At 40.4% G+C, this 24,815-nt stretch overlaps 1 protein-coding gene across 30 annotated transcripts in view; it reads right to left on the bottom strand.

Annotated features, from left to right (window-relative positions):
• The window catches only part of CAMK2B (calcium/calmodulin dependent protein kinase II beta), a 207,098-nt gene that overhangs the window by 99,922 nt on the left and 82,361 nt on the right, over window positions 1-24,815 (bottom strand). For all 30 annotated transcript variants that reach the window (XM_087938962.1, XM_087938942.1, XM_087938945.1 and 27 more), the window contains exon 3: window positions 2,573-2,632. In XM_087938962.1, the coding sequence (XP_087795088.1) occupies window positions 2,573-2,632 (60 nt within the window). The remainder of the gene's footprint in view (window positions 1-2,572; window positions 2,633-24,815) is intronic.

Below are 24,815 nucleotides of genomic sequence, written 5' to 3'. Positions count from 1 at the left end.
AACCAAGCAAACCATCTGACAGCTTCATGCAACCCAACCCAATCAACTTTCTGGACCTACAAATCTTTTGCTCCTGTACCGGTCTCCTATATCTTTCTAAGATCACTGAAGCTGAAGTGCTTCTATTTCAATTTCATTATACAACAACATTTCTTTTTCTTTTGCACTTGTGGCTGTCTCTAAATCTACCCAGAAGATACCCATGACAACACAGTTTCCATAGAAACTAATGCATTGGGGGGAGGGGGGAAGAGGAGCCCCATAAGGATTAAAACAGAATAACTAGCATAAACACGCTGAGTCCATTACAACAAGCAGGGAGTTCAGTTTTAATTGCCTACTTGGTTGAGATGGAGAGAGACCTGGTTGAGATGATGCTTCCTGGAAGCTCGTCTTCTACCAACCTTGTTGTCATTAGCAACTGCTATGGATTTGCAAAAGTCTTTAAAGGTGGTTCCATGCAGCACTGGGAACAAAGGGGGCAGATGGACCTGTTAAAGCAAAAAATGCACGCCCACCTTTCGTAATTACAATTGTGGAACTCCCCCTTTGCATTTATAGTCACTTTTCTTCAAAATAAAGCAGAAGAAGAGACACCATTGGCATTCATTCGATTTACAGGATATTTTTCAAACAACCATGGGAGATAAAAAGATGAGAAGCTCTATTAGGATTTCACAATAACTACTCAATATCATAAGAGTAAGTCTAAATTTCAATTTCATGAAGTTTGGTAGGAATGGTTTCCTGAAAAGCCTTAAAATCATGCAAAGTGATATAAAGGTGAAATTATTGTCCTGAATGGAGAGGAGTGAAGTGGGAAGCCAAACATTCATGCTGTCAGAGTTCCAGAAAACCTCAATCCCTGCACCTGGCTGAGGAGTGGTTGAGGGGATGCCCCATCACCATCCATCCCAACTTGAGACATCCCCTCAACCACTCCTCGGCCAGGTGCAGGAATAATGTGACCTTGATTCTGAAGAAGAATGCTATTATGTCTCATCACATACGCTCCACAACCCCCCCGCTCCCATCTTCCCATGTTCAAGAACGTAGCAGCGTCGAAGCTTCTAGTGCTAATATGGCTTCTAAACCTGACACATGCATGTTGATCAAGGACCGAGATCTTGAGAATAAATAATGCACATATTTGGGTGACAGTTGTAGTTTGATCTGAAGACTACATTTTAAACTCATCCTAATTTCACATTTACTCTAAAGTATAAATTACTCTTGGTATATGCTAAACCTTGTTTGTACAATAAGCTTTGTATCATATACTAAAATCAAACCATCTTTAAGTATATGTAACCAAGAAATGAAAAGTAAATAGCATGTTAAATAACATTATTATAGCAGATTCTCTCTCTCCCTCTCTCTCTCTTTCTCTCTCCCCCACCACACACACACACACACACACACACACCCCCAAGAGATCAGTAAAGAACAACCTCATCCCACTTTCCTTTTGGGAAGCATTCAGCCTCCTCCAAATTGAGTCCTTGCCAGGGGTATGAACTTCAGTTACTCCTACACATTTCTGGATTTAAAGTCTGCACCCTGATTTTAAATCAGAAACAAATCTGGAGCCAGCAGAAGTGAAAAAGGGCAAAATATGGTCCATCTTACCAGGATTTAAAAAAGAAACCAACTGGGTCAGCTGTCCAAGACAGGGTTCCATAAAGCCAAACAATATCAGTGTAAAATTCTCAAGTAAAGGCACCGTAGTATCATATTAGAATTTATATTTATGTAGAAAAGTCAAAAATGTAAGAAAAAAATCACCATCAATCAGTTCTTTTTTTTAAAAAAAACTGACACTTTTCTCTCCTTCCCAGTACTTAAAGAGATGGCAGAAGAAATGTCCTGCAAAGTTTTTACTGGTTTTACTGGAAGAGTACTCAGAATATTTTTGTCAGCTGGTGCTCCATTCAAAATCCAAGAAAGAAATACTTAAGACTCCATTAATTAGAGAAAAGATATCTTTTACTGGAAATTAAGTGGTAGCAACAAAAGAATTCTGAATCTGAGAAAATGAGCGCGTAAATCACATATACAAAGTGATGGCAACGTTCCCACTCCCAATAGTTCAATTGGTTCATCCAATTAAAAGTTGTGTATATCATCATGTGGGCATCTCCAGGTGGTGATGAGGCCTCTTGTCTGTTAACCTTGACATATTTCAATAAAGAGTTGGAGCTGCACATAGCATAGGATAGAAGCCTAAGCAAGAACTCCACCCCCCCAACTTATACAGTTCTGTTTTGTAATACCTCCAGCTCACTTCCAATAACCATATCCCCCCTCCTCCCCGTTACTTATGACAGCCAAAAGATGCAAAGCAAAGGAAGAAAATCTTGAAGGCTGACAATTTTTAATAATATTCAATCTAAACTGTGTTATTGTTCAGCAACTTTAAGAGGCATGGACTTCCCAGAATTTTAAGAGTTGAAATTCACACATTTTAAACTTTCCAAAGTTAAGAAATACAGATAATCTTCATGTTCACCATGTACACCATCCCATCCCTTCCCCTTCTTCTACATTTCCATCTTAACCAAACAATATTTACCAATGTTGGAATGCTTCAGGAGACGGCAGATGCGAGCTTCTCGCTCTAACTTCTGGTGATCTGGAAAAAGAAAAACAACATGTATCCTTTAGCATGTAATGGACGTCAGATCCCATCACATTAATTTTTTTAACAGAAAATCAAGGAGAGAAATCAGCATTTTTCTGAAGGCAATAAGTTAGTTCAGAACTCCATTGCTTCCAATATAAGGTAGAAGCTCCTGTTGCAGGCTGTTGGCTATAAGAAAAAATAGCAACAAACAGAATAGTCTAATGCACTGCTCTGATCAGCTAGTTTTCTACTTGAATTTTGAGCATGTGATTTCAACTACCTTCTTGCATATATAAACAATAAAATCTACTGCTTCATTATGTACATGCATTGACAAGCCTCACTATTGGGGAAGCTGAGAGCATCTAACTAAAGCAGTTAATGTACAAACTTGAACGTACAAACTTTCTTTAAAAGTCTGTTAACTGAAGCAAAATATGTATGAGCGGGAAGATTTGGTCTTATAAAGAAGAACTGACATCCCCTAAACTCCACTGAAGATGTTCCCTAGCCTGGTAACAAGCTTGGAGAACGAACCTTCACCCTCATCCTATATATACCCAAGCTACAGATATTCACCACTATTGCAAAATATATAGAGATAATTTTAGAGTAATAAAAACAATGCAAGTTAAACAATGCAAATATCCCTAAGTATAAGCTGTAAAAACAAATAGAGGCTGAGCTGGAATCAGGGAGACTCAGAAATCAGCTGAATAAATCACCCTTCATTTGGTACTAAATCGAAATCAATATTAGTATTAGCCTGTTATATTGAAGAAGACATTTTATAAATGTGAAACACTGACATCTCTATAGAATATCGCACTTTCCACTGTATGATAGCAAAAGAGGTAAACTCAACTCTACCCCAAAGTGATGGTGATTCAAATAAGGGTCACAAGTAGTTCTCGACTTACAACAGTTAATTCAAAGTCAATTATTTTTCACACTTACGACCGCTGCATCTTCCCCAGGGTCATGTGATCAAAATTCAGCCACTTATCAACTGACTCATACTTACAACCATTGCAGCATCCCGGGGTCACATGATCACTTTTTGTCACCTTTTGACAACCAAAGTCAATGGGGAAGCCAGATTCACTTAACAACCGTGCAACTGATTTAACAACTGCAATAATTCACTTAACATCTGTGACAAGCAAGGCTGTAAAATGGGGCAAAACTCACTTAACAAACGCCTCACTTATCAACATACATTTTTGGTTCAATTGTGGTCATACATCCAGGATTACTTGTACTTAAGAATCAAATTTCAGGAACAGTGAGATGTTCAGCCATTTTACTGCTTATTACAGTTCCAATCCGCTCAATAATCAAAGGTTTGGTCTATTTTCACTCAAAGGAAGGTCCAGCAAATGTTACAAAAATCCTGTGATTTTTTTTTCTGAACACACTCAAACTGACCTGCTCTAAATATATACATATCTTGTTATTTTACCAAATCTATTATTCTTGAAAGGGATATAATAAGTAGTTTGATCAAAACTAATAATATGTAGGATTAAAGTGTTTTAATGGTTTCTGTTATATTCCTCTTCAGATACTTTATCTTTTCAATGAAAAGTGGCTTCTTTTCATTTGTACATAGAAAAAAATTAAGAATGGGATTAAGAAAGCAAAGAGAGAGAAAAGATTCTCTCTCAAAACTGGGGAAATTCAGTAGAATTTAGTACTTGGTGCAAGACATAATTAACATTTTCCTATTGCAAGAGATTGTAACGTCCACAGCTGTTCTTAGAAAGAGGCAAGGTTCCATTACTCCCATCCTCAGAAGCCTGACTCCTGTGTCTCTGCAAACTGAACAAAAATTATCATAACTTGTAATTATCACTTCAGTAGAGGCCTATATAAGATGAGGTCAGCGTTTTAAAAAATCTTCAGCACTCAAATGCATTCAAAACTGCGCTCAATTGCCATAATTGAGGGAAAGACAGAGTTTATTGCAGTCAAAAACCAGAGTGCAAAATAAAATACGTTAACAATACAATAAGAATAAAAACACAAAACAGCATAAGAATGTTACAGTTGGTGGCAGGTTGGATGGAAATGCATGCTGGCATAGCAATAAAGGAACTGTCTGCTGCCTCCAATTTTATAGTATGGCAATTTCATGTATGTATGTAAAGTAGGCATTTATGTTAACTGTAGGCATTTTTATTCAAGGTTCAACATGTTTCACCATAGGATAGTAAAAGGATGAAGCTGGCTCCTTGTGCCAATTTTATAATATGACAATTTTGTATCTATAGGTAGTCCTTATTTAGCAACCACAACTAAGGCCAGCAATTTGGTCGTTAGGCAAAGCAGCTGCTAAGTAATACCGCAGCTGTGCTTGTGATCTCACTTCAGCTTAGCTTTGCTTTACAGACCTATGAAAATTATAAATGCAAAGTTTGGTAGTTAAGTTAATTTTTCATCACTGTTGTAACTGTGAATGGCCACTAAACAAGACAGTTACTAAATGAAAACTGCCTTCCTCCCTTCCTCTCTATCTATATATCTATCTGTCCATCCACATTTTTATCTAAGTTAAGTAAGTTTCACCATGCAATAATAAAAAGAATTATGCTGGTTCCTCAGTTTTTCTTTCTTTTTAGACTAAAAAAAATACATATACATATAAACATACATATACACACATAAACATACACACCCAAACACACAAAAATGAAAAGGCAGGATTACTTTCATGATAGCCAAGAGTGCTGCCCAGGATAACAATCAGGACTGCAAGTAAATGTTTCTCCAATAAGAATCTGTCCAGAAATTATGTTTTCTCAGAAGGCATTCAGTACTTAATTCTTAAGGTATACCTGTCTACCTTTGGCCTTGGAAGATTTAATCTGTGATACATTGGAAAGTGCATTTTCTAGCTATATCATCTAGATGTTATGAGTGAATAAAGCATTGGAGGCAATTATTATGAATCAAGTGAAGCATGATTAAAAGGGCATTGATTCCACCCAACTGAAAAGTGATTGTAAGAAATATTTATACGGTAAAATATGACAGAGGAAGAATAAAAATGGATGTTTGCCTTTATGTAGGTGATCTAAAACCTGCAAACTACAGCTGATTTTCACACACTCAAAAATATTGTCTTGACTTCTTACCTCTAAATCTCTGTATTGCTCCTTTTTCTGTATACTTTTTTAAGAGTACAGAATAAAGGCGGCACATTACATATTTATTAATATTAATAAAATGTACAAAATGCTTGAACTGATTTGTGTATTTCCAAGATAGCCACTTTCTATCATGCCGAGCAGCGTTGTAGGAGATGACCAGGCTGAGCCCGAGGGAGATGCTAACGTGTGAATCCCTGTGAGATTCATGGAGATCTAAATCCAGCCCACTTTGAATGCTTTCTTAATTCCTGTTCATTTTCCTTGACCATTAACAGTTCAGATTCTTATAGAGAGCTTAAGCTTACAATAAATTTTTATACTCCTTTGACTTCCTGAATCTTCTGATTTCCTCAGTGCTTGACAAGTGTCACTAATTTTGCTTATGAGCAACTCCCCTGATCTGAATCAGAATTTAAAGGGGTGAGGCTGTGTAATGGTAAGTAGGAATGAAGACAGGAAAAAGAGCTGCCAACTAGACAATGATCTGATGAATGAAATTTGACTCCAAAGGAGAGATTGGGATGGAAAAAGCATCTCAGAAGAGACCCTCCCTAGCATTTGGGAGAGTAGAAGTGAATAAAGACAGCAATATGCCTATGGAGATTCTCAGTCATCCAGGTCATACTGGTGCTTTTTCAAAAGGCTGTTTTTTCTTTATGGAAGAAGAAGACAACAACGTTTGACTTCTCATCCAAGAAGTTTGATCATTTGTGACTCACATCAGTCATAACTGATGAAGCTTCTTGGATAAGAAGCTGAACACCCTCTTTTTCTTCTGTAATGAAAAAACAGTCCAGTCACCTTTTGAAAAAAAACACCTTTAAGAAGAGAGCAGTAATTTCAGATTTGCAAGATTCTGTTAATGCGACTGCAATAAAGATTTGGAAAATGGAAAGGCTCACCAAGCATTTTGCAACAATTTTCAAGCTCTTTTAGTTGAACGTGTTAAATTTTTACTTTCAAACTTCCTTTCTTTCTTATTTCCAAACTCCTGCCTTCCACCCAGGTGTTCTCATTTTTCAGCATATCTTTGAAATGTTTGATCCCTTGTCAAAAATCTTCCTACTCCCTCTGACTCTTTCATCTGTTTTACTTAATTATTTTAATTATGTTACAGTTTAACTGCTATGAGATGCATAGGGAGCTGACTTAGAACAGTAGTAAATTACAAATCCTTTTGCCAAAAATATAAACATGGATTGCACCCAGTGGTAGGATTCAGTTTTTTTTTACTACCAATTCTGAGGGTGTGGCTTGGGGTGTGTGGCTTGGTGGGCATGGCAGGAGAAAGATACTACAAAATCTCCATTCCCAACCCACTCCATTCTCTCCCCACCCCACTAACCTGATTTCCAGCTCCATTCTCCTGTGCAGGGCAACAAAAGAAGATCCACGCGATCAGCTGGGACTCAGGAGACAGAGAATAGATGGGGGTGGGGTCAATCAGAGGTGGTATTCCGAACTACTCAAAATATCTGCTACTGGTTCTCCAGAACTGGTTAGAACCTGCTGAATACCACCTCTGATTGCACCGTAATATCTAATGCTGAATCCCACTACAACTTTCTAATTTAATGGCTATTAGCACTACGAGCCATACATGGCAAAGTGTTACCTCTGTTTAACAGCGGTTTCGTTTCATTTTCTATTACTACAGGTGGTCCTCAATTTATGATTATAATAAGGACCAGAACATTTATTGCTAAGTGGGTGCAGTTGTTAAGTGAGACATAATGTGACTGCACCCAATTTTATGACCTTTTTACTGCAGTCATTACGTGATTCTGACTGGCAAGTTTTTCTGCCAGCTTCCCCACTGACTTTGCTTGTCAAATGATTACTAAAACAAATGGTTGTAAGTCAAGGGCTAACTGTATCCTTGTTGCACTAAATCCTGCAACAAGAATCATTTCTTCCATTATGAAACTACCCTGATTCATTGAAGAATTTTAAAAAATGAATTTCACTGGGATCAAAGAATCTTCCAGTTATAATCTTACTGTGTTTTTTCACACCACTTTTCTTTAAAAAATGTGGTTATGGAAGAAATCCTAGAATGTCTGCACATAATCTTCTCGCTGATAGACCTGAAACTGATCTGTTTCAAGGCACCCATTTTCTAACTATAATAGCTATTCTTCTGGTCACTCTCTCCTTCAACTTCAAATAATTACATGCTATAGTTTTTCATGATTTGATTGTACACATAATGCTGAAGTATGATTTGTAATAAAAACCAGTCTAGCACAATGGTTAAGGTACGAAGCTCAAAATTGGGAGACTATCAGTTCTAGTCCTGCCTTAAGTATGAAGCCAGTTGGGTGACTTTAGGCCAATCAGGAGGAGACTGTGAGTTCTGGTCCTGCCTTACTTATCCAGCTGCATGACTTTATCTCAGCCCTAGGAAGAGCCAATGGCAAACCACTTGCAGGGGCTAGTTGAGGCAGTCACCAGCAATCAATACTGTCTTGAAAACACTAAAAATAATTTACAATACAGTACAACTAGTTGGATTCATAGAATGCTGTAAATCATGATTTACAAACCACAATGATATAAACCACTCTGGAATCATACAGTGTATTTAATCCAAAGTCAAACTACATTATGACTTAATTTGATATTTACACAAAGCTATTGTTCCCATTTTAATTGTTCGTCATTTCATTCATTTCTATTCTGCTTTATTGTTTTAGAACTGAAAAAAATATTGCTACTGCTTTCTTGTGACAGAACTGTTTCTCTGAACTAGTTTCTCAAAACTTTTAGTTGAGCTCAGGTTATTTCTCACACATAGCAGGAGCAAGGTTTCTGTTGCAAATTCTATTTCTTCATGCCACTGTTAGTTTCTAAAAAGGATTTGGGTTTTGTTACTTCCTTAAGCATAAATAAATTTCTGGTGCAAATGGACTTCACACATGTCTCGCATTTCCTGCTTCCAAGGCACATGTGTCACAAGCAATGCACGTACGATGTTTCCAAAAATAAGAATTGCCTGGTCACACTTTCCCAGGAAGCGGGAATAACATCCTTAATTGTTCAGATAGTACTTTGCTCTATTTCTCACTGAAACTCTTTCAAGCCATTCTCCATGCAAGATTATGGAAATTCTAATTCCATCCAGGTGTGCATCCTGCTAAGAGCCCTGGTTTATTTAGCCCATCTTTGTTAAATAAATCACATTTTGTCTTAAATGTTATATGAACTCAGGAAAAAATGTGGTGCCCCCCCCTTAAATATTTCTGTTGCTGGATGCAGAGGCCATATTCTGTTATATGTGGCGTCAATTACAAGTTCTGAAGTGCTTCCCAGGAACTTAATCTCTTAAACTTTTACTCTGAAAAGCTCACTCATTTTCTGTCCACAAACAGTGCCCTCCATTCATTGGTCAATATTATCCAGAAAGACAGACAAAGGCAAATGGTTGCATGTTTAGAAAGGTAAAAGTAGAAGAGCAAAACTAGTAAACCCCAGGGATTGACAGTTGGCCCTCAACAGAACAAATGCTTTATTTGGTAAAAGTGAAGCTCAAGTGAGCAGTTTCAACCCTCCCTAATAGTTTCAACCCAGCAACCTCTTTCAATATTTTGTAAATCCCCTAATGTAAATCTGTAACAATGTTGTAAGTGGGGTGGGCTTAAAAATTTTACCAAAGGGTTCTCTGCCTGGTCGCTGGGTGGCCATGGCCAGCATAGCCTAGTCGGCCTCCTGCACCACCGTGGTGGGAGGTTAGCCCTCCCTGGGCTCCAGAGGTGTTTCTCGAGCCTCCGGGAGGATGAAAATTGCCTCCCTGGGCGCCAGAGGCTCTCTGGAAGCTGGAAACAGGTCCATTTCCAGCCTTCCTGAACTTCCAGGAGGCCCGTTTTTCACCCTCCCCGAGCACCCCCTGCGCGCCCTACACCTACCTGCATCCAAAATGAGCTGCATTTTGCTCATTCACTCGTTTTGCTCACTCACTCACAGGGGACTCCTGGGAGGGGAGGGACTGAGTGGGCAGAATGAGATTTGGGGGTTCCCCGAACTGTACAGATTGTTAGCTAGGGGCTCTCCTGAACCCCCGCAAACCCCCAGCAGGTTGTAAGTCTATAGCAAAAGCATCAGTATAAGAATATCTTGGAACTAATGCCTGGGGGGGAGGGGAGGGAAAGGGACAGGAGCGGAGAGGTCATTAGAGAGAATTTGTATTTTCTTCTGTGTAAAGAAGCAATATGTGTACGTGCACTTTCCTCCATGGATTAATCATGGGCTGGGCATACAGGTGCCTCTGTGTATGAAAGAGAAGAGGGGTGGCCTAATCAAGATATTTGCCTATGCATTGTGTGCATGTGTGTATATTTCTACCCTTCTCTCATATTGTATGTGAACGTGTCTGCTCCATTCTGAACAGTGAAACCAGAAATGAGGAGGAACCAACAGTTTATACTTAACTGTTTTTTTCCATGGAGATTCACTATTGATTTTTTTAACTCTGTACATCCCAAGTCTGACCTAGCTAATTTTCAAACTAAAATTTCGTTTACCAGTTTATTCTCCACAATTTACTCTTGGGGAGAGGGGGAGATCATACTGATGGGTAAACAAATCCCTTTTACACAATTTTTTTTCCCATGTAGAGAAAGAGTAGAGTAGGAAAAAAATTAAAAAGAGCTCAATTTTGTTTACCATATCATCTTCTTTTTCCTGTTGTTTCCCAGCTAGTAGAAACTTAAAAAATAAAAACAAAACAAAAATTGTATTTGTTATTGACAGAGCATGAAATCCATGCAAACACTGCTGAACCTTGACTGCTATGTAGGGACATGAGGGCAGATATGAGAAAAACAATATATATATATTCGACAACACCAGATCTGAAAAACAGATACTGCTTGGAAGAACAGCAACGTCTGTGAGAAAACTTTGGTGGTCCACAGAGAAATGTCTCTCCCAAAGCAATTAATCCAGGCTGTGCGGGAACACAAGGCTGTGTCACACACATGGCCTGTGGGAACACAAGGCTTGTGTCGCTTGCATTGCAAAAAACATGAGGTAGTGAGGGGAGGGGGGAAAGGGCAGAGGGGGAAACTTGCCCTATATGCCCCAGCTGGCCACCGGACTGCTTCTTTCCGCTTCTTTCTTCTGCTTTTGGTTGCACGCAAGGAAAGCAGCAAAAGTCTTTCTTTCTCTCCCCCAAACTCCACCAGAAATGAATCTTTGGGACCCTGCAAAGCATCCTGCTCCAAGAGGCTGCGCCAATCTGGTGGAGTTTGGGGGAGAGAAAGAAAGAGTTCTGCTACTTCTGTTGCTTTCCTTGCATGAAGCCAAAAGTCTCTCTCTCTGCCCCTGAGAACAGAGCTGGAGACGGTATCCTACAATCTCAAATAAAGAATGATCGATCGGTAGGAAAACGAGAAATAAAGAATGATCGATCAGTAGGAAAACGAGGTGGAGAATTTTCCTGCAGACTTTTTTGGGGATTTTCCCAGGGTCTCTGCTGCTTTCTGCAGAGATCCTGGGAAAACATCAGCAAGCCACCATCAGTCAAAATTCATATTAGTGGTCCGCGGGATTTAAAATTATGAGTTTGGTAGTCCCTGAGGTCCAAAAGGTTGGCGACCCCTAATCTAGACAATGAATCCTGAGGGGAGGCTAGATTGTGAGAACAGTTCTTTGTGAGAACCCCTGAAATTTTCAAGGTCATTTCCCTGGGAGAAGAATGCCAACATGTAGAGATGTTTCCAAAATGTCTCTTTTAAACTGGACAATGAGAGACAAGCAATGGGAATGTACTAAGGGAGGAAAGTTAAATGGAAAATTTGGCATGCGAACCCTTAGTTCTGGCTTTGCACTACTGTAATCCACTTGACTTCTAGTAAACTATACCTTTCTCAACAAATGGATCAGTGGTGGTATGCTACAAGTTCAGACCGGTTCAGCCGAACCGGTAGTAAAAAACAAACAAACTGATGATCAGCTGAGAGGAGGGGAAAAAATCCTCCAAATCAGCCAGAGAAAAAAGAAAAGCACAGGATTAGCCCTCCCACCTGCCCCTACGCTTTTCTCTTCTTTATGCTCTCAGCTGATTGGCACTGCAGACCCCAGCTGGTGTGGGGAAAGTTGTGTCCTGGCGTTAGGCAAAGCATACCCACCAAGCCACGCCCACTGAAACAGCAGTAAAACAATTTGAATCCCACCACTGAAATGGATCATTTTTTGCTTAGAAAACCAACCTGAGGCAGGTCTGACAGTCAGGTTGATTGCCAAGCCTTAAGAGAAAATTTCAAGGTTTTTAGGAGGTAAGAAATTCCAAGCGTCAGACAGCCATGCCACTGGTCTGGCTCTTGCTAACAAGATAGGCAGCGTCATCTGCTGCTAGTTCTTGATGCTCCTTGCTGGGGCTGCCTGTTAATCAGGGACATCTGCAAGCCGACAAGCTGTCTCCGCTGATGCTCAGGGATCTCCCCTCAAAATGACACGTCAGGAGCATCACCACAGCAACCAACTGCTTCCAAACACAATGTTCAGCAAAGCAGTTGTTGTGTTCAAAGGCTGGGGGAGGATATCCTGCTGGTGTGCAGTTGCCATGTTTTCAAGGCAGCGTTTTTTTCTTCCAGGGTTGGAATCAGTGAGGAATCACTCCCTTTTCACAAAAGCTAAAAGAAAAATGATCTTTTTCTTGGAAGTTGAAAACTGAGTTAGCAATCCCTAGAAGATAAATACTTTCTCCCTTTTGGGGTATGGGACCAGAAATGAGTTCAGCATAGTCTCAGTTTCCCCTACCTTTGTAAGCCATCCTGGCCAGAACCTTCAAGCAGAACTATAGCTAACTGATGGTTTCATTCCAAGCTAACTTCTCAGTGGAAGAGACAGTATGGGCAGAAAATCACTGGGGTCTTTGTTAAGAGCTTTTTAAAAGCAATACAAGTAATCCTCGACATACAACCATTCACTGTGGATTTAAACTCCAATGCTAGTTGGGGAATTCTGGGAATTGAAGTCCACAGGTCTTAAAGTTGCCAAGGTTGGCACTCCTGATTTAGATTCTACAGTCAATGCAAAATGCAATGGCATGGAGCAAATTATGCCCACCATAAAATGTTTCCACTGTTCCTCAAAGTAGCCTAGGAAGACCTTTCAGCTCAAAACCATAACTGATTCCACAAAGGGGTACCACAGTTCACTTGAAATAATTCACCTGACATGGCAAGAGTGGGAAGGTCCATAGCAAAGTCAAGGGTGAAGCACACTGTCCACCCAAGAGTCAGGATTAAATTACCATCACTCTAATCAAGATCTCAGCAAGGTCTCTCTAAAACCCTGAATAGCTGCAGCTATTCCATGCAAATAATAGTGAGGTAGAGAGGTGAAAGTTTATCATGGTTTCTTTGGTTTTGGCTAAGCACAGGATGCGAAACTGGCTGTTTTTGTCCATTCAAGAAGCCACAATTTAATACGATATGTACATTCAACAAATGTAAGGCCGTTTCTTAACAGGATTCCTTTTTTATGTTCACACACATAAAGTATTTGAACATTGCATCATCTTCTTCTACTTCAACTTCACCATCATCTTCATCCAAAATTCATCCTACCACTTTTCAACTCTCTTGGAATTTGTTGTTCCCTTTCACAATGTATCTATTGCCATTTCCTATATAGGTAGTCTTTAACTTACGACCACAATTGGAACCAGAACTGCTAAGCAAAGTGGTTATTTAGTGAGTTGCACCCAATTTTATGACTTTTGCTATGATTGTTAAGTGAATCACATAGACATTAAGCAAAACAAATATCCATCACTGACTTTCTCTAAAATCAGCTGGGAAGGTCACAAATGGCAAACACATGACCCTACAATACCGCAACTGTTGTAAACATATGTTGGTTGCCGAGGATTCAAATTTTGATCATGTGACCATGGGGATGCTGCAACCATTGTTAAGTAGGAGAACCAGTTGTCAGTCACTTTCTTCATGGTTGTTGTAAGTTTGGTTGCTAAATAAGTATTGTAAGTTGAGGGCTACTTGTATGGTATGTAACAACATGGTATTGGAGAAACCAAGGAGATTGATCAATGGAAGATCCATGGAGAAAAAACCAAGTGGAAAAGTAAAAGAGAAAGATTATTATCTTTCATTGACATTTAGCAGCAAAATGTTGTTTTTAATCAGCAAAGGACAATCTTTGGAAAAACAAATGATTGCTGCATATAACTAACAGAGTAGGTTGTAGAGAAACAAATAACGGCAGTTGGGGAGCGACCTTTGGTTCATAACATGACGTAAGCAGGTCCCTATTTTAATCTACAAAATGGGGGAGGACAAGCTCAGGACATCTACTGCAAACAGCAAGGAGAGAGGGATTTGAGACCATAAAGGGAGTCAGTCATTTTAAAAAGACAGGAGAAGGCAGAGACAGGAGAGGCTTGTTTAGTTCAAAACAAGTAAAGTTTGGAATAATTAGCAGGAATTGGAAAAAGTCAGAAAAGTAGGCTAAAGGAAGAAGTGTTTCTCAGGACGATGCTGTCACCAACAGGATTACACCCAAATGCTTGTCCCCAGAGAAACTGGAACTGGAACAAAAAAGGGAAAGAGGGAGGGAGGGAGAGAAGGGGGTTACAAGGAGGGATCCTGGGCTATTGTAGACAAGCGCAATAAACTGGGAAACAGGCCTTCTAATTCAGCACCCCTGTTCTATTCAAAAGAACATATTGGGAGTGTGGACATCACACTGGATGGAGCAGCATGGTTAAACTCTGTTCTCTGAAAATATTTCAACAAACCCTTGGCCAATCTAGCAGCTCCTCATCAAGCAGGCTCAAAAATTTGACACTAGAAACTGAAGTTCACATCTCGGATTAGGCATTCCATTGGGGTTTCCACTGTACATCTTACAACGGAAAGAAAGTCACCTGCCTCTCGGTATCTTCAAGATAACCATTTCAATGAAAGGATTTAGTATGGAGAATTCAGCAGCATGAAAGGAAAAGGGAGGTTCCTTAAATGTGAAATACCAGGAGAAATCAAAGCAGTTGGCAAGGAAAATCTGGGCATTTACATGCTGACGATCTGAATTCTATTACAGGTAGTGCTTGACTTATGACCACAACTGAGCCCAACATTTCTGGTGCTGAGTGAGACATTTGTTAAGTGAGTTTTGCCCCATTTTATGACCTTTCTTGCCACAGTTGTTAAGTGAATCACTGCAGTTGATAGATCAGTGACCCTCTTGTGAAGCGAGTCTGGCTTCCCCATTGACTTTGCTTATCCAAAGGTTGCAAAAGGGGATAATGACCTTTGGAGGGGGGAGAAGACAGCAACGGACATAACTTTGAACCAATGATAAGTGTCTGAACTTTGATCCTGGGGCTGCTTCAAAGGTTGTAACTGTGAAAAACGATCATAGGTCACTTTTTTCACTGCCATTTGTAACTTTGAATTGTCACTAAATGAACTGTTGTAATGTCATGCCCCTGTTAGAATTTGATCTGAGGGAGAGGAGGAACAGCCGACAGGGAGTGGGAGTGTGGCTCCGGAGGTTGCGGAGGAAACTGGGGAAGGGCACAGGCCGGCTGGGCCTTCAGAGGAAGACCCAGGCCCACACCCTCTTCATCCTAAGGCACGGAGGGAGAAGCGGATAAGGGAGAAATGTAAATGGTGTGGTCTATGGGGGAGGAGAGGGCCTTGATCCCCTTCATGGGCTGCGGCTGTGAGGACTGTTTAAAAGGACAAACTACACATGGGCCAGTGCTGGAAGCAAAGCGTGGAAATATTTCTAATCTGTCCACTCTTATCTGAGTTCTGGCATCCTTCCCAGTGTGTGTATTTCGATATCTGTGGATGTCTTCAAGCCTTTATCCTACCTTGTCTCATTAATTGCTTTAATTGCTTCAGTGCGGTTTGTGTTGTTTTTTTCTATTTATAATTTATTTGTATTTTGAGTTTGAATGGAAGTTCTTCCTTTTTACAACTATTTGTGGGGGAGTTCTTTTTCTCCAGTCAATGATAATTGGACCTTTGAAGCCAAGTTGAAGGAATTAAAGAGACTTCACCCCTTTTTGTGACTTTGTTGCTTTTGTATTCCACCCTGGATCATCACATGTAAGTTGAGGACTACCTGTATGTCTTTTAGGTCCTCTGCACTGACAAACTTATTGCCTTCTTCACTGCATTAGGAATCTGTGCAGGTAGCCCTTCAGTGCAACCATTTCTTCAGTGATCATTTGAAGTTACAATGGTACTGGGGAAAAAAGCAACTTAGGACTTCTCGCACTTACATGGCAGCATTCCCATGGTCACATGATCAAAATTTGGGAGTTTGGCCACGTGCCTGCATTTGCCATACAGGGAATCCTCAACTTATGACCAAAGGAGCACACAAACACACACCTTGGTCTCCTGAAAAAAATCAATCGTTAAAACCATGCCACAAATCTTTTTATAGGAAGGGCAAAAGGATTTATAAAATAGAAAAGGAGGGTTGTGCTTTCCAAAAACTTCCTGCTTCCACTCTCTGAAAACCACCAAATCATTTGATTTGGGGAGGGGGGAATGGGGTTGCCACTGTCTATTATGTGATCGCCCTTCTTCTGATGATGTCACCTCTTATCGTCCATGCACTTGGGGATGTACTATGCTCCCCAGTTGTTTGTAAGTTGCTTCCTGACTGATGTTCTCATACAGTTCCTCCCCTATATTAGAGTTGCAAAGTATGAGATCAGAAACCAATATGTACTCCATAATGTCCAGGTTCAAATTCTGACAATTCTATGTAATTCAGGTCCTTGACTTATGATCACAATTGAGCCCCAAATTTCTGCCATTAAGCAAGATATTCGTTAAGTGAATTTTGACTCACTTTGCTATCTTTCCTGCCACAGTTAAGTAAATCACAGCACTTGTTAAAAAGTTAGTCACATGATTATTAAGTTAATCTGGCTTCCCCATTGATTTTGCTTGTCAAAAGGTCACCAAAAAGGGGCCACAAGGACCCTGGGACACTGCAACAGTTATAAATAGGAGTCAGTTGCTAAGTGTCTGAATTTTGATCACATGACCAGGAGGATGCTGCCACAGTCATCAGAGTGAAAAATGGTCATTTTCTTAGTGCTGTTGTAATTTTGAACTGTCACTGAACAAACTACTGCAAGTCAAGGACTACCTGAATTGCAAAGATCAACATGCTGGCTGGGGGAATTCTGAGAGTTGAAGTCCACACATCTTAAAGGTGTCAAAGTTGAAAAACACTCTTGTGGATGAACGTCGATTCAAACAATAAACATTTTACTATTCATGTCTCACTTATTATTAAGCCTTTCAACCCAAAAGCTGGCTTTCTAGAAAAGTCCCTAATTTAAATCCAACATCAATCTAACCACTTTATGAGATAACTTGCAGCTCACAAAAGCTGCTGCCTTTTAATTAAATTTGTTAGTCAGAAAAAATGCTTTTTTTCCCTGTTCTCCTCCTACAATTACTTCAGGTACCTGTTCCCTTGTCCAGTGGAAAACAGGACGTATAGGAGGTAGCTAATCAATAAACAAAAAAGGGTTAGTAGATACTACGCGTTAGGTAAAACGATACTAAATTCTTACTAAAGGAAAGCTGATGCAATCCACAAAAGTATTTCAAATAATGAGCCTGTTTTGGGAAAAACAGCCCACTTTATCATAAATAGCTACCAATGCCGGTATTTTTGGTTAGAAGGCACAAAATACCATTTTCATCTGGATCCCTGGAACAAGTACTCACAAATTTATTCTGACTGATAGCAGCACCAATTAATATGAATTCAGTATGATTAAGCCACTCTTCTGCAAACAGTAATTTTAACGAGTAAAGCCAACAGGTTCATGCCTATTAAAAAAAAAACCACCCCAGTCAGCTCTCAACATTTTCAATTTTCAAGGTGCACATTAAAATTCATAACCATTAAGGGAAATAAAAAGATACGAGATAGACTTTTCCACCACGGGTTAGTTATACCAATTAACTTGTCATCTTGCACTGCAGATGAGGAGGAATGGATTGTACCACCTTTGAGATATAAAAAGTATCTCTGCGTTGTAGAGCGACAAGGATTCCAAGCTTGCTTGTGAGTTTTCAATCCTTTCTGTTCATACTTTCAACACCCATCCTTCTTTTTTTTAAAGCTACACCCGGATTCAGAGTTCTCCAAAAATAGACACAGCAACCAGAAGCACATCATGCAGCTAGAAAGGGCTGAAAAATACACAGCTTACTAAGTCTTATTAATCAGCCTTTTAAAATAAGAAAGCTGCCTAAATCTAAGGTAATAAGGATGACATTGCAACAGGAAGATGAATGCTTAGGTGAGTCTAATTTCCAAGCAATGGTGGCTAGGTCTTCAGTACTAACTTTGCCTCTGGAGCTAATCAGCCTTTGCAGCCTGTAAACCTTTCTTTTTAAAGAATCGATATACCTTAAATCAGTGGTCGCCAACCAATGGGCCGGGGACCACTAGTGGTCCATGATAAAATTTTCGTGGTCTGCAGAGAAATGTCACTCCCAAAGCATTCCCCAAAGCACAGGAATCCAGGCTGCACAGGAACACAAGGCTTCTATCGCTTGCATTGCTAACAATACGAGGTAGTGAGGGGAGGGGGGAAACTTGCCCCACGTGCCTGGCCTGGCCACTGGGCTGCTTCTTTCCACTTCTTTCTTCTTCTGCTTTTGACTGCATGCAAGGAAAGCAGCAGTCTTTCTTTCTCTCCCCCAAACTCCACCAGAAATGAGTCTTTGGGACTCTGCAAGGCATCCTGCTCCAAGAGGCTACACCGGCGCGAAAAGTCTCACAAAGGGTCATTTCTGGCAGAATTTGGGGGAGAGAAAGAAAGACTTCTGCTGCTTCCCTTGCATGAAGCCAAAAGTCTCTCTCTCTTTCTCTCTCTCTCCCCCGAGAATGGAGCTGGAGATGGTATCCTGAAATCCCCCAAAAAGAATGATCGATCAGTAGGGAAATGGGGTGGGGAATTTTCCTGCAGTCTTTTTGGGGGATTTTCCCACAGTCTCTGGTCTGCGGGATTTAAAATTATGAGTTTGGTGGACCCTGAGATCCAAAAGGTTGGTGACCCCTGCTTTAAATGATATAGCACCAAAACAAGCCAGGGGCAATTAAGTTGTGGACAGACATTCAGAGATGTGCCAAGCATGCCTTATAAACATGCCTTCCCAGATATTCCTATAGCTGATGGTTCCTATGTCTACATCAGGGGTGTCTAACCATGGCAACTTTAAGACCATGCTGGCTGGGAAATTCTGGGAGTTGAAGTCCACAGTTCACCCATAGCGAACATTGGGTTCACTTAACATATGCAACGTTTACTTAACAACTACCCACAAAAAAGGGGTCCGGTCACTTTAAAACCATCACAACTTACAACTCTAATTGCCATGCTCAGTTTTGGATGTAAGATGAAGGCTAGTTGTATGTCATTACATGGGCTCAATCCAGAGGTGGCATTTAGCAGGTTCTGGCCAGTTCTGGAGAACCAGTAGGATAAATTTTGAGTAGTTTGGAGAACTGGCAAATACCACCTCTGACTGGAAATTTTACAGTATCCTCCCCCTGCCACACCCACCAAGCCATGCCCACAGAACTGGTAGTAAAAAAAAATTGAATCCCACCAATCCAAGACAGCATTTGGTTTGCAGGAGCTGATGTACTCAGTAGGTGAATTGGTACATGGCAGAGAGTGGTAGTCAAAGATCTTTGCATATATGCCCTTGATCAATTTTATTCCACCAAATATGACCCTAGCTAACCCTCATTTGATTGATTGAATGCAGAAGAACACAGTACAATCTTATTTATAAGAAGCTAGTAAGAGAGCTCTAAATACAGAATACAGAATAATAGAGATGAAAGGAACCTTGGAGGTTGCTTCTAGCCCCAACCCCCTGCCCTGCTCAAGCCATTCCAGACAAGTGGCTGTCCAGTCTCATCTTAAGCGTCACCAGTAATGAAGCACCTACAACTTCTGAAAGCAAGCCTGATTCCCCTGATTAGTTGTTCTTACTGTTAAGAAACGTCTCCCTAGTTCTTGGTTGTTTCTCTCTTTGATTAGTTTCCATCCATTGTTTCTTGTCTTGCCTTCTGATGCTTTGGGAAATAGGTTTGACCCGCTCTTCTTTGTCTTCTAAAAGGTGTTCAGCCTTGGTCTTGTGCATGTATGCATGTGCCATGTATGACATAAGGAACGAAAAACTACAAACTGGAAGTGGGCAAACAGATTCAACCCCCCACACCACCCCAAAATGATAGACCAATGGGGGAAAAAATCAATTTACATGATTTTATTTTCACAAATAAGAGACCAAATGTATTTGTTCCATTTATAGACAACTGAAATCCTGGAAAGAATGCTACATCTAAAAGAAAGCAAAATTGAGTCATGTGCTTTAAAATAGATTTGTGGAATTAAATGAGTGATGATAGCCCAGCCAGATCCTTAAAAAGCCACAGAGAAATATAATGCCTAGCGCCTCAAAGTTATATTCTTACGATATCAGGAAGATTCTAGTTTTAGCTGTAGATAATTTTTAGAGCATCAGATATTTCAGCTTCTAATTCTCCATAAAGAGTTTCTCTGTTTTCAGTTCATTTATATAGCTGACCTCCTCCTGCAGCAGCCTGGATCCTGGTTGTTGCTTATCTAGTCTAGCAAGATATGGAACATCCAAAATAACAACAGCAACACAAACCTCCTGCAAGAATTAACACTTCTTCCAACAGTGCCCTCCATCTCATGTACTTACATTCAGCTAACAGGGCTCAGTTCAGCTGGAGCATCAGACAGGAATTTGGATGTAAGTGAAGTTACACTCTCTTCTTTCCAGAGGGATTCTATACTTTAGAAGAGCACTTTTCAACCTTGGCAATTTTAAGATGTATGGACCTCATCTCATTATCCCAAACTGCCCACTGGACTCATTCAAGTATTGATTTAGTGATTTAGCAGAAAACATTTATTTTTTTACCGACAAGTGGTAAAAATAATGATAACACAGCAGTTAAGTGGAAACAGCCTGCCAATTACAAGGGAAACGCGAGGCTCCATAAAAAAATGGATTCAAGAATTTCTCTTTGAACCATGTTCAAGGTAGACAACTGCCACTTTCTACAGGTTGCAAAATTATATTTTTTGGAGGCATGAAAAAAAATCAAGAATCTTTATTATAACATCCTTATTTGGATTTTTAAGGAGATTGCATCTTCTTAGTCTCTTCTCCTATCCCGTAACCTTAGCTACCATATTTTTTTTTCCTGAAATCTATCCAACCTCCTTAATACTTATATATGATTCTCATTGCATTGTTGCATGTTCAGACAGTGACTGGCTTCATTTAAAAAAACCCTATGATTTTGTTCCTGCATTTCCTTCTTGCAAAGCCTTTATGATACATTTGTTTCTCCTTCCTAGCTACTCAGAACCACACACAAAATCCTGAGCACAATTAGAAAGTTCTGACAGTAAAAACCTCCTCAAGTCAAGCTCAACTCTTGATAACTATCTGGGTATTTGCATCAAATGGCCTGCCGCTGCATTTTGCAGGAATGGTTTTTCAACTTCCAAGTCTATAGGTAGTTCTCGACTTACAACCACAATTGAGACCAGAATTTTCATTGCTAAGCAAGACAGTGGGTGGTTAAATGAGTCACACCTTATTTTACAACTTTTTTGCTATGGTTATTAAGCAAATCTGGCTTCCCCATTAATTTTGCTTGATGGAAGCTGCCTGGGAAAGTCACAAATGATGATCTGGGGACACTGCAATCATCATTGCCAAGCGCCTGAATTTTGATCACATGAATGTGAGAATGCTGCCACAGCTATAAGTCAAGGATTATTTGTAGTTATACACCATGGATTCTCTTGTACAGGTAATCCTCAACCTCAATTGAGCCCAAAATTTCTGTTGCTAAGCAAGACATTTGTTAAGTGATTTTTTTTCCCCTATGTTATGACCTTTCTTGCCACAGTTGTTAAGTACATCACTTCAGTTTTAATTAAGCTAGTAGCATGGTTGTTAAGTGAATCTGGCTTCCCCACTGACTTTGCTTGCCAAAAGGTCGCAAAGGGGGATCCCATCATCCTGGGGCATGGCAATCATCATAAATATGAGTTGGCTGCCAAGTGTCGGAATTTTAATCACCTGATTATTGGAAGGCTGCAATGGTCATAAGTGTGAAAAACAGTCGTAAGTCACTTTTTTCAGTGTCACTGCAAATTCAAATGGTCACTAAGTGAACTTTTGTAGGTCGAGGACTACGTGTAGTCTCTCATCTCGAGAACTAACCAAGCATAACCCTACTTAGCTTTTCTAGCTAGGTGGATACATTATTAGAGTAGCGTTCTAGCTTACAATGCAGGCTCTGTCAATTGGGCAAAGGATATTTCTAACAGCTAGTCTGCTATTACCCAGTCAAATTAGCCCACATTAAGCTACAGAATTTGCTTTCGTAATATTCAGCTGCCGTTCCCCAACTAGAAACCTCTAAACTGGGGGTGTCCAAACTTTTGCAAGGAGGGCCAGATTTGGTGAAGTGAAAATGTGTGTGGGCCGACCATTCAGGCTGACATTCTTTGAACCATTAACATTAAATGGGAAAAATGCCGGCCAGCAGGGATGAGTGACAGGCTGAGCCAGCAGGGAGAAGAGACTGCAGGCCGCTCAAAATTTGAAAAACGGCTGCAATTGGCTCCCGGGCCAGACTTTGGACATGCCTACTCTAAACAAAAATTACACATATTCATGAAGGGTAGTTCTGTCAACATCCACTAGTTACATTACCTCATACTCATGTCTTGCTAGGAGTCACCACAGAACAAGAGGAGAACTACTTGATGTTTTGATTCAGCAAAGCTCTTGCTATGATCATATGACCAGCTGCTCGAACTAGGGGCTGCAAAGCCAGAAACTATACCCAGTGAAGAGGGCTGGCTTTCATAGGGCAGGTAAGTGCACACCACCATTTCACTCTGTGGAAGAGCGGGATTTGTAGCATGTTGTGCATTAAGGTTTAGGGCTTATGGTATCTGAATTTGCATTAGTTTTTACTTTTGTCTTCAAAACTTACTTTTTTATTTATTTATTTGTTTGTTTATTTATTTGTTTATTTGTTAATTAATTAATTAATTAGATATAGTGGTGCTGGAGAAGTACCGGGGCCTGAAGGAGGAACTGGAGTGGATGTGGAAAGTAGAGGCCACAGTGGTCCCAGTGGGATTAGGAGCATTTGGAGCTGGGACTCCTAAGCTGGGACAGGGGCTTCAGCCAATCCCAGGAACAACCTCGGTGCTCCCTGTCCAGAAGATGCAGTGCTAGATCAGCTAATACACAGGTAGTCCTCAACTTATGACCACAATTGAGCCCATCAGTTCTGTTGTTAAGTGAGATGTGTGTTAAGTGAGTTTTGCTCCATTTTACAACCTTTCTTGCCACAGTTGTTAAGTGAATCACTAAAATTGATTGGTTTATACCCTGGTTGTTAAGTGAATCTGGCTTCCCCATTGACTTTGCTTGTCAGAAGGTCACAAAAGGAGATCACGTGTCCTAGCAACACAGCAACGGTCATAAGTATGGACCAGTTGCCAAGCATCTGAATTTTGATCATGTGATCACGGGGATGCTGCAAAGGTCGTAACTGCGAAAAACAGTCATATATCACTTTTTTCAGTGCCGTTGTAACTTTGAATGGTCACTAAGTGAACTGTTGTTGGTTGAGGACTACTTGTACTATGTAGAACTTTCAAACTCCCAGGCCTCTGGTCAAGGACCCAAGACTGAAGAAAAAACAGATCACACACACACCATGGGGGCGGGGAGGGCGGGGAAGGAGAGGATGGATAGATGATAGATGGATGGATGATGAATGGATACAGATACAGATTAATAGAGCTGGAAGGGACCTTGTAGGTCATCTAGTCCAACCCCCTGCCCAAGCAGACCCTACACCATTTCTGACAGATGGCAGTCCAGTCTCTTACTGAAAGCCTCCAATGATGAAGCTCCCACAATTTCTGAAGGCAATTTCTGTTGCATGGGTTGATTGTTCTCATTGTCAGAAAGTTTCCCCTTATTTCTAGGTTAAATCTCTCCTTGTTCAGTTTCTATCCATTATTCCTTGTCTGGCCTTCAGGTGCTTTAGAAAATAGATTGACCCCGCTTCTCTCTGTGGCAAATATTGGAAGACTGCTATCATGTCTCCTTCTCTTCACTAGACTAACCATCCCAGTTCCTGCAACTGTTCATTGTATATTTTAGCCTCCAGTCTTCTAATCATCTTGGTTGCTCTTTCTAAAATAGAATAGAATAGAGTTCTTTTATTGGCCAAGTGTGATTGGACACACAAGGAATTTGTCTTGGTGCAAATGCCCCAAGAGTCTGAACATCTAGATAGATAGATAGATAGATAGATAGATAGATAGATAGATAGATAGAGAGAGAGAGAGAGAGAGAGAGAGAGAGAGAGATACAGACAGACAGACAGACAGACAGACAGACTATTCATTCATTATTATTCTGATTGCCTTTGCATAACAGAATACATACATACTGACTGACTGAACTGGCTTGCTCAGTATGTCCCACAATTGCTCAGGGGAGATGTAGTCACACCAAGAAGCATCTTATTTCTTCCCATGGGGTTGGCAAGCAAGGAAGAGGAAGGAGCAGGAACCCCAAATTGTTTTATATTGTTTTGTGCCTCTCACCCTTCTACTATCTTTCATCGGGAGAAAAACAGGTGAGAAAAAGAATCTGTGCTGGTCCACAGAACCTCTCAAATTAAAGGTTTGGGAGCATATAGGTCAAGTTCCAAAGCAGCTGAGCCTAGGCCAAGCCTGGTAAGGCTACCTAGGCTGGGTGCTGTCAGTCAAATGTGCAAAGCTGTGCTCTCACTGGCAGAGGAGTGGAACGTGCGATTGAGCATGCTCCAATCTACCTGCATTGCAGTGGCTCAAAATGTCCTCTATTAACCCAGCTGTATGCTAATCCCATCATGCCCACCCAGGACACTGATTAGCACAGCAGCAGAGC

The sequence above is a fragment of the Pseudonaja textilis genome, chromosome 9, assembly GCF_049901715.1.
Source record: "Pseudonaja textilis isolate UNSWEBS1 chromosome 9, rPseTex1.2, whole genome shotgun sequence".
Classification (NCBI taxonomy): Eukaryota; Metazoa; Chordata; class Lepidosauria; order Squamata; family Elapidae; genus Pseudonaja; species Pseudonaja textilis.
Note: the sequence above shows the minus strand (reverse complement) of the source record. Positions and strands in the feature narration are given on the sequence as shown.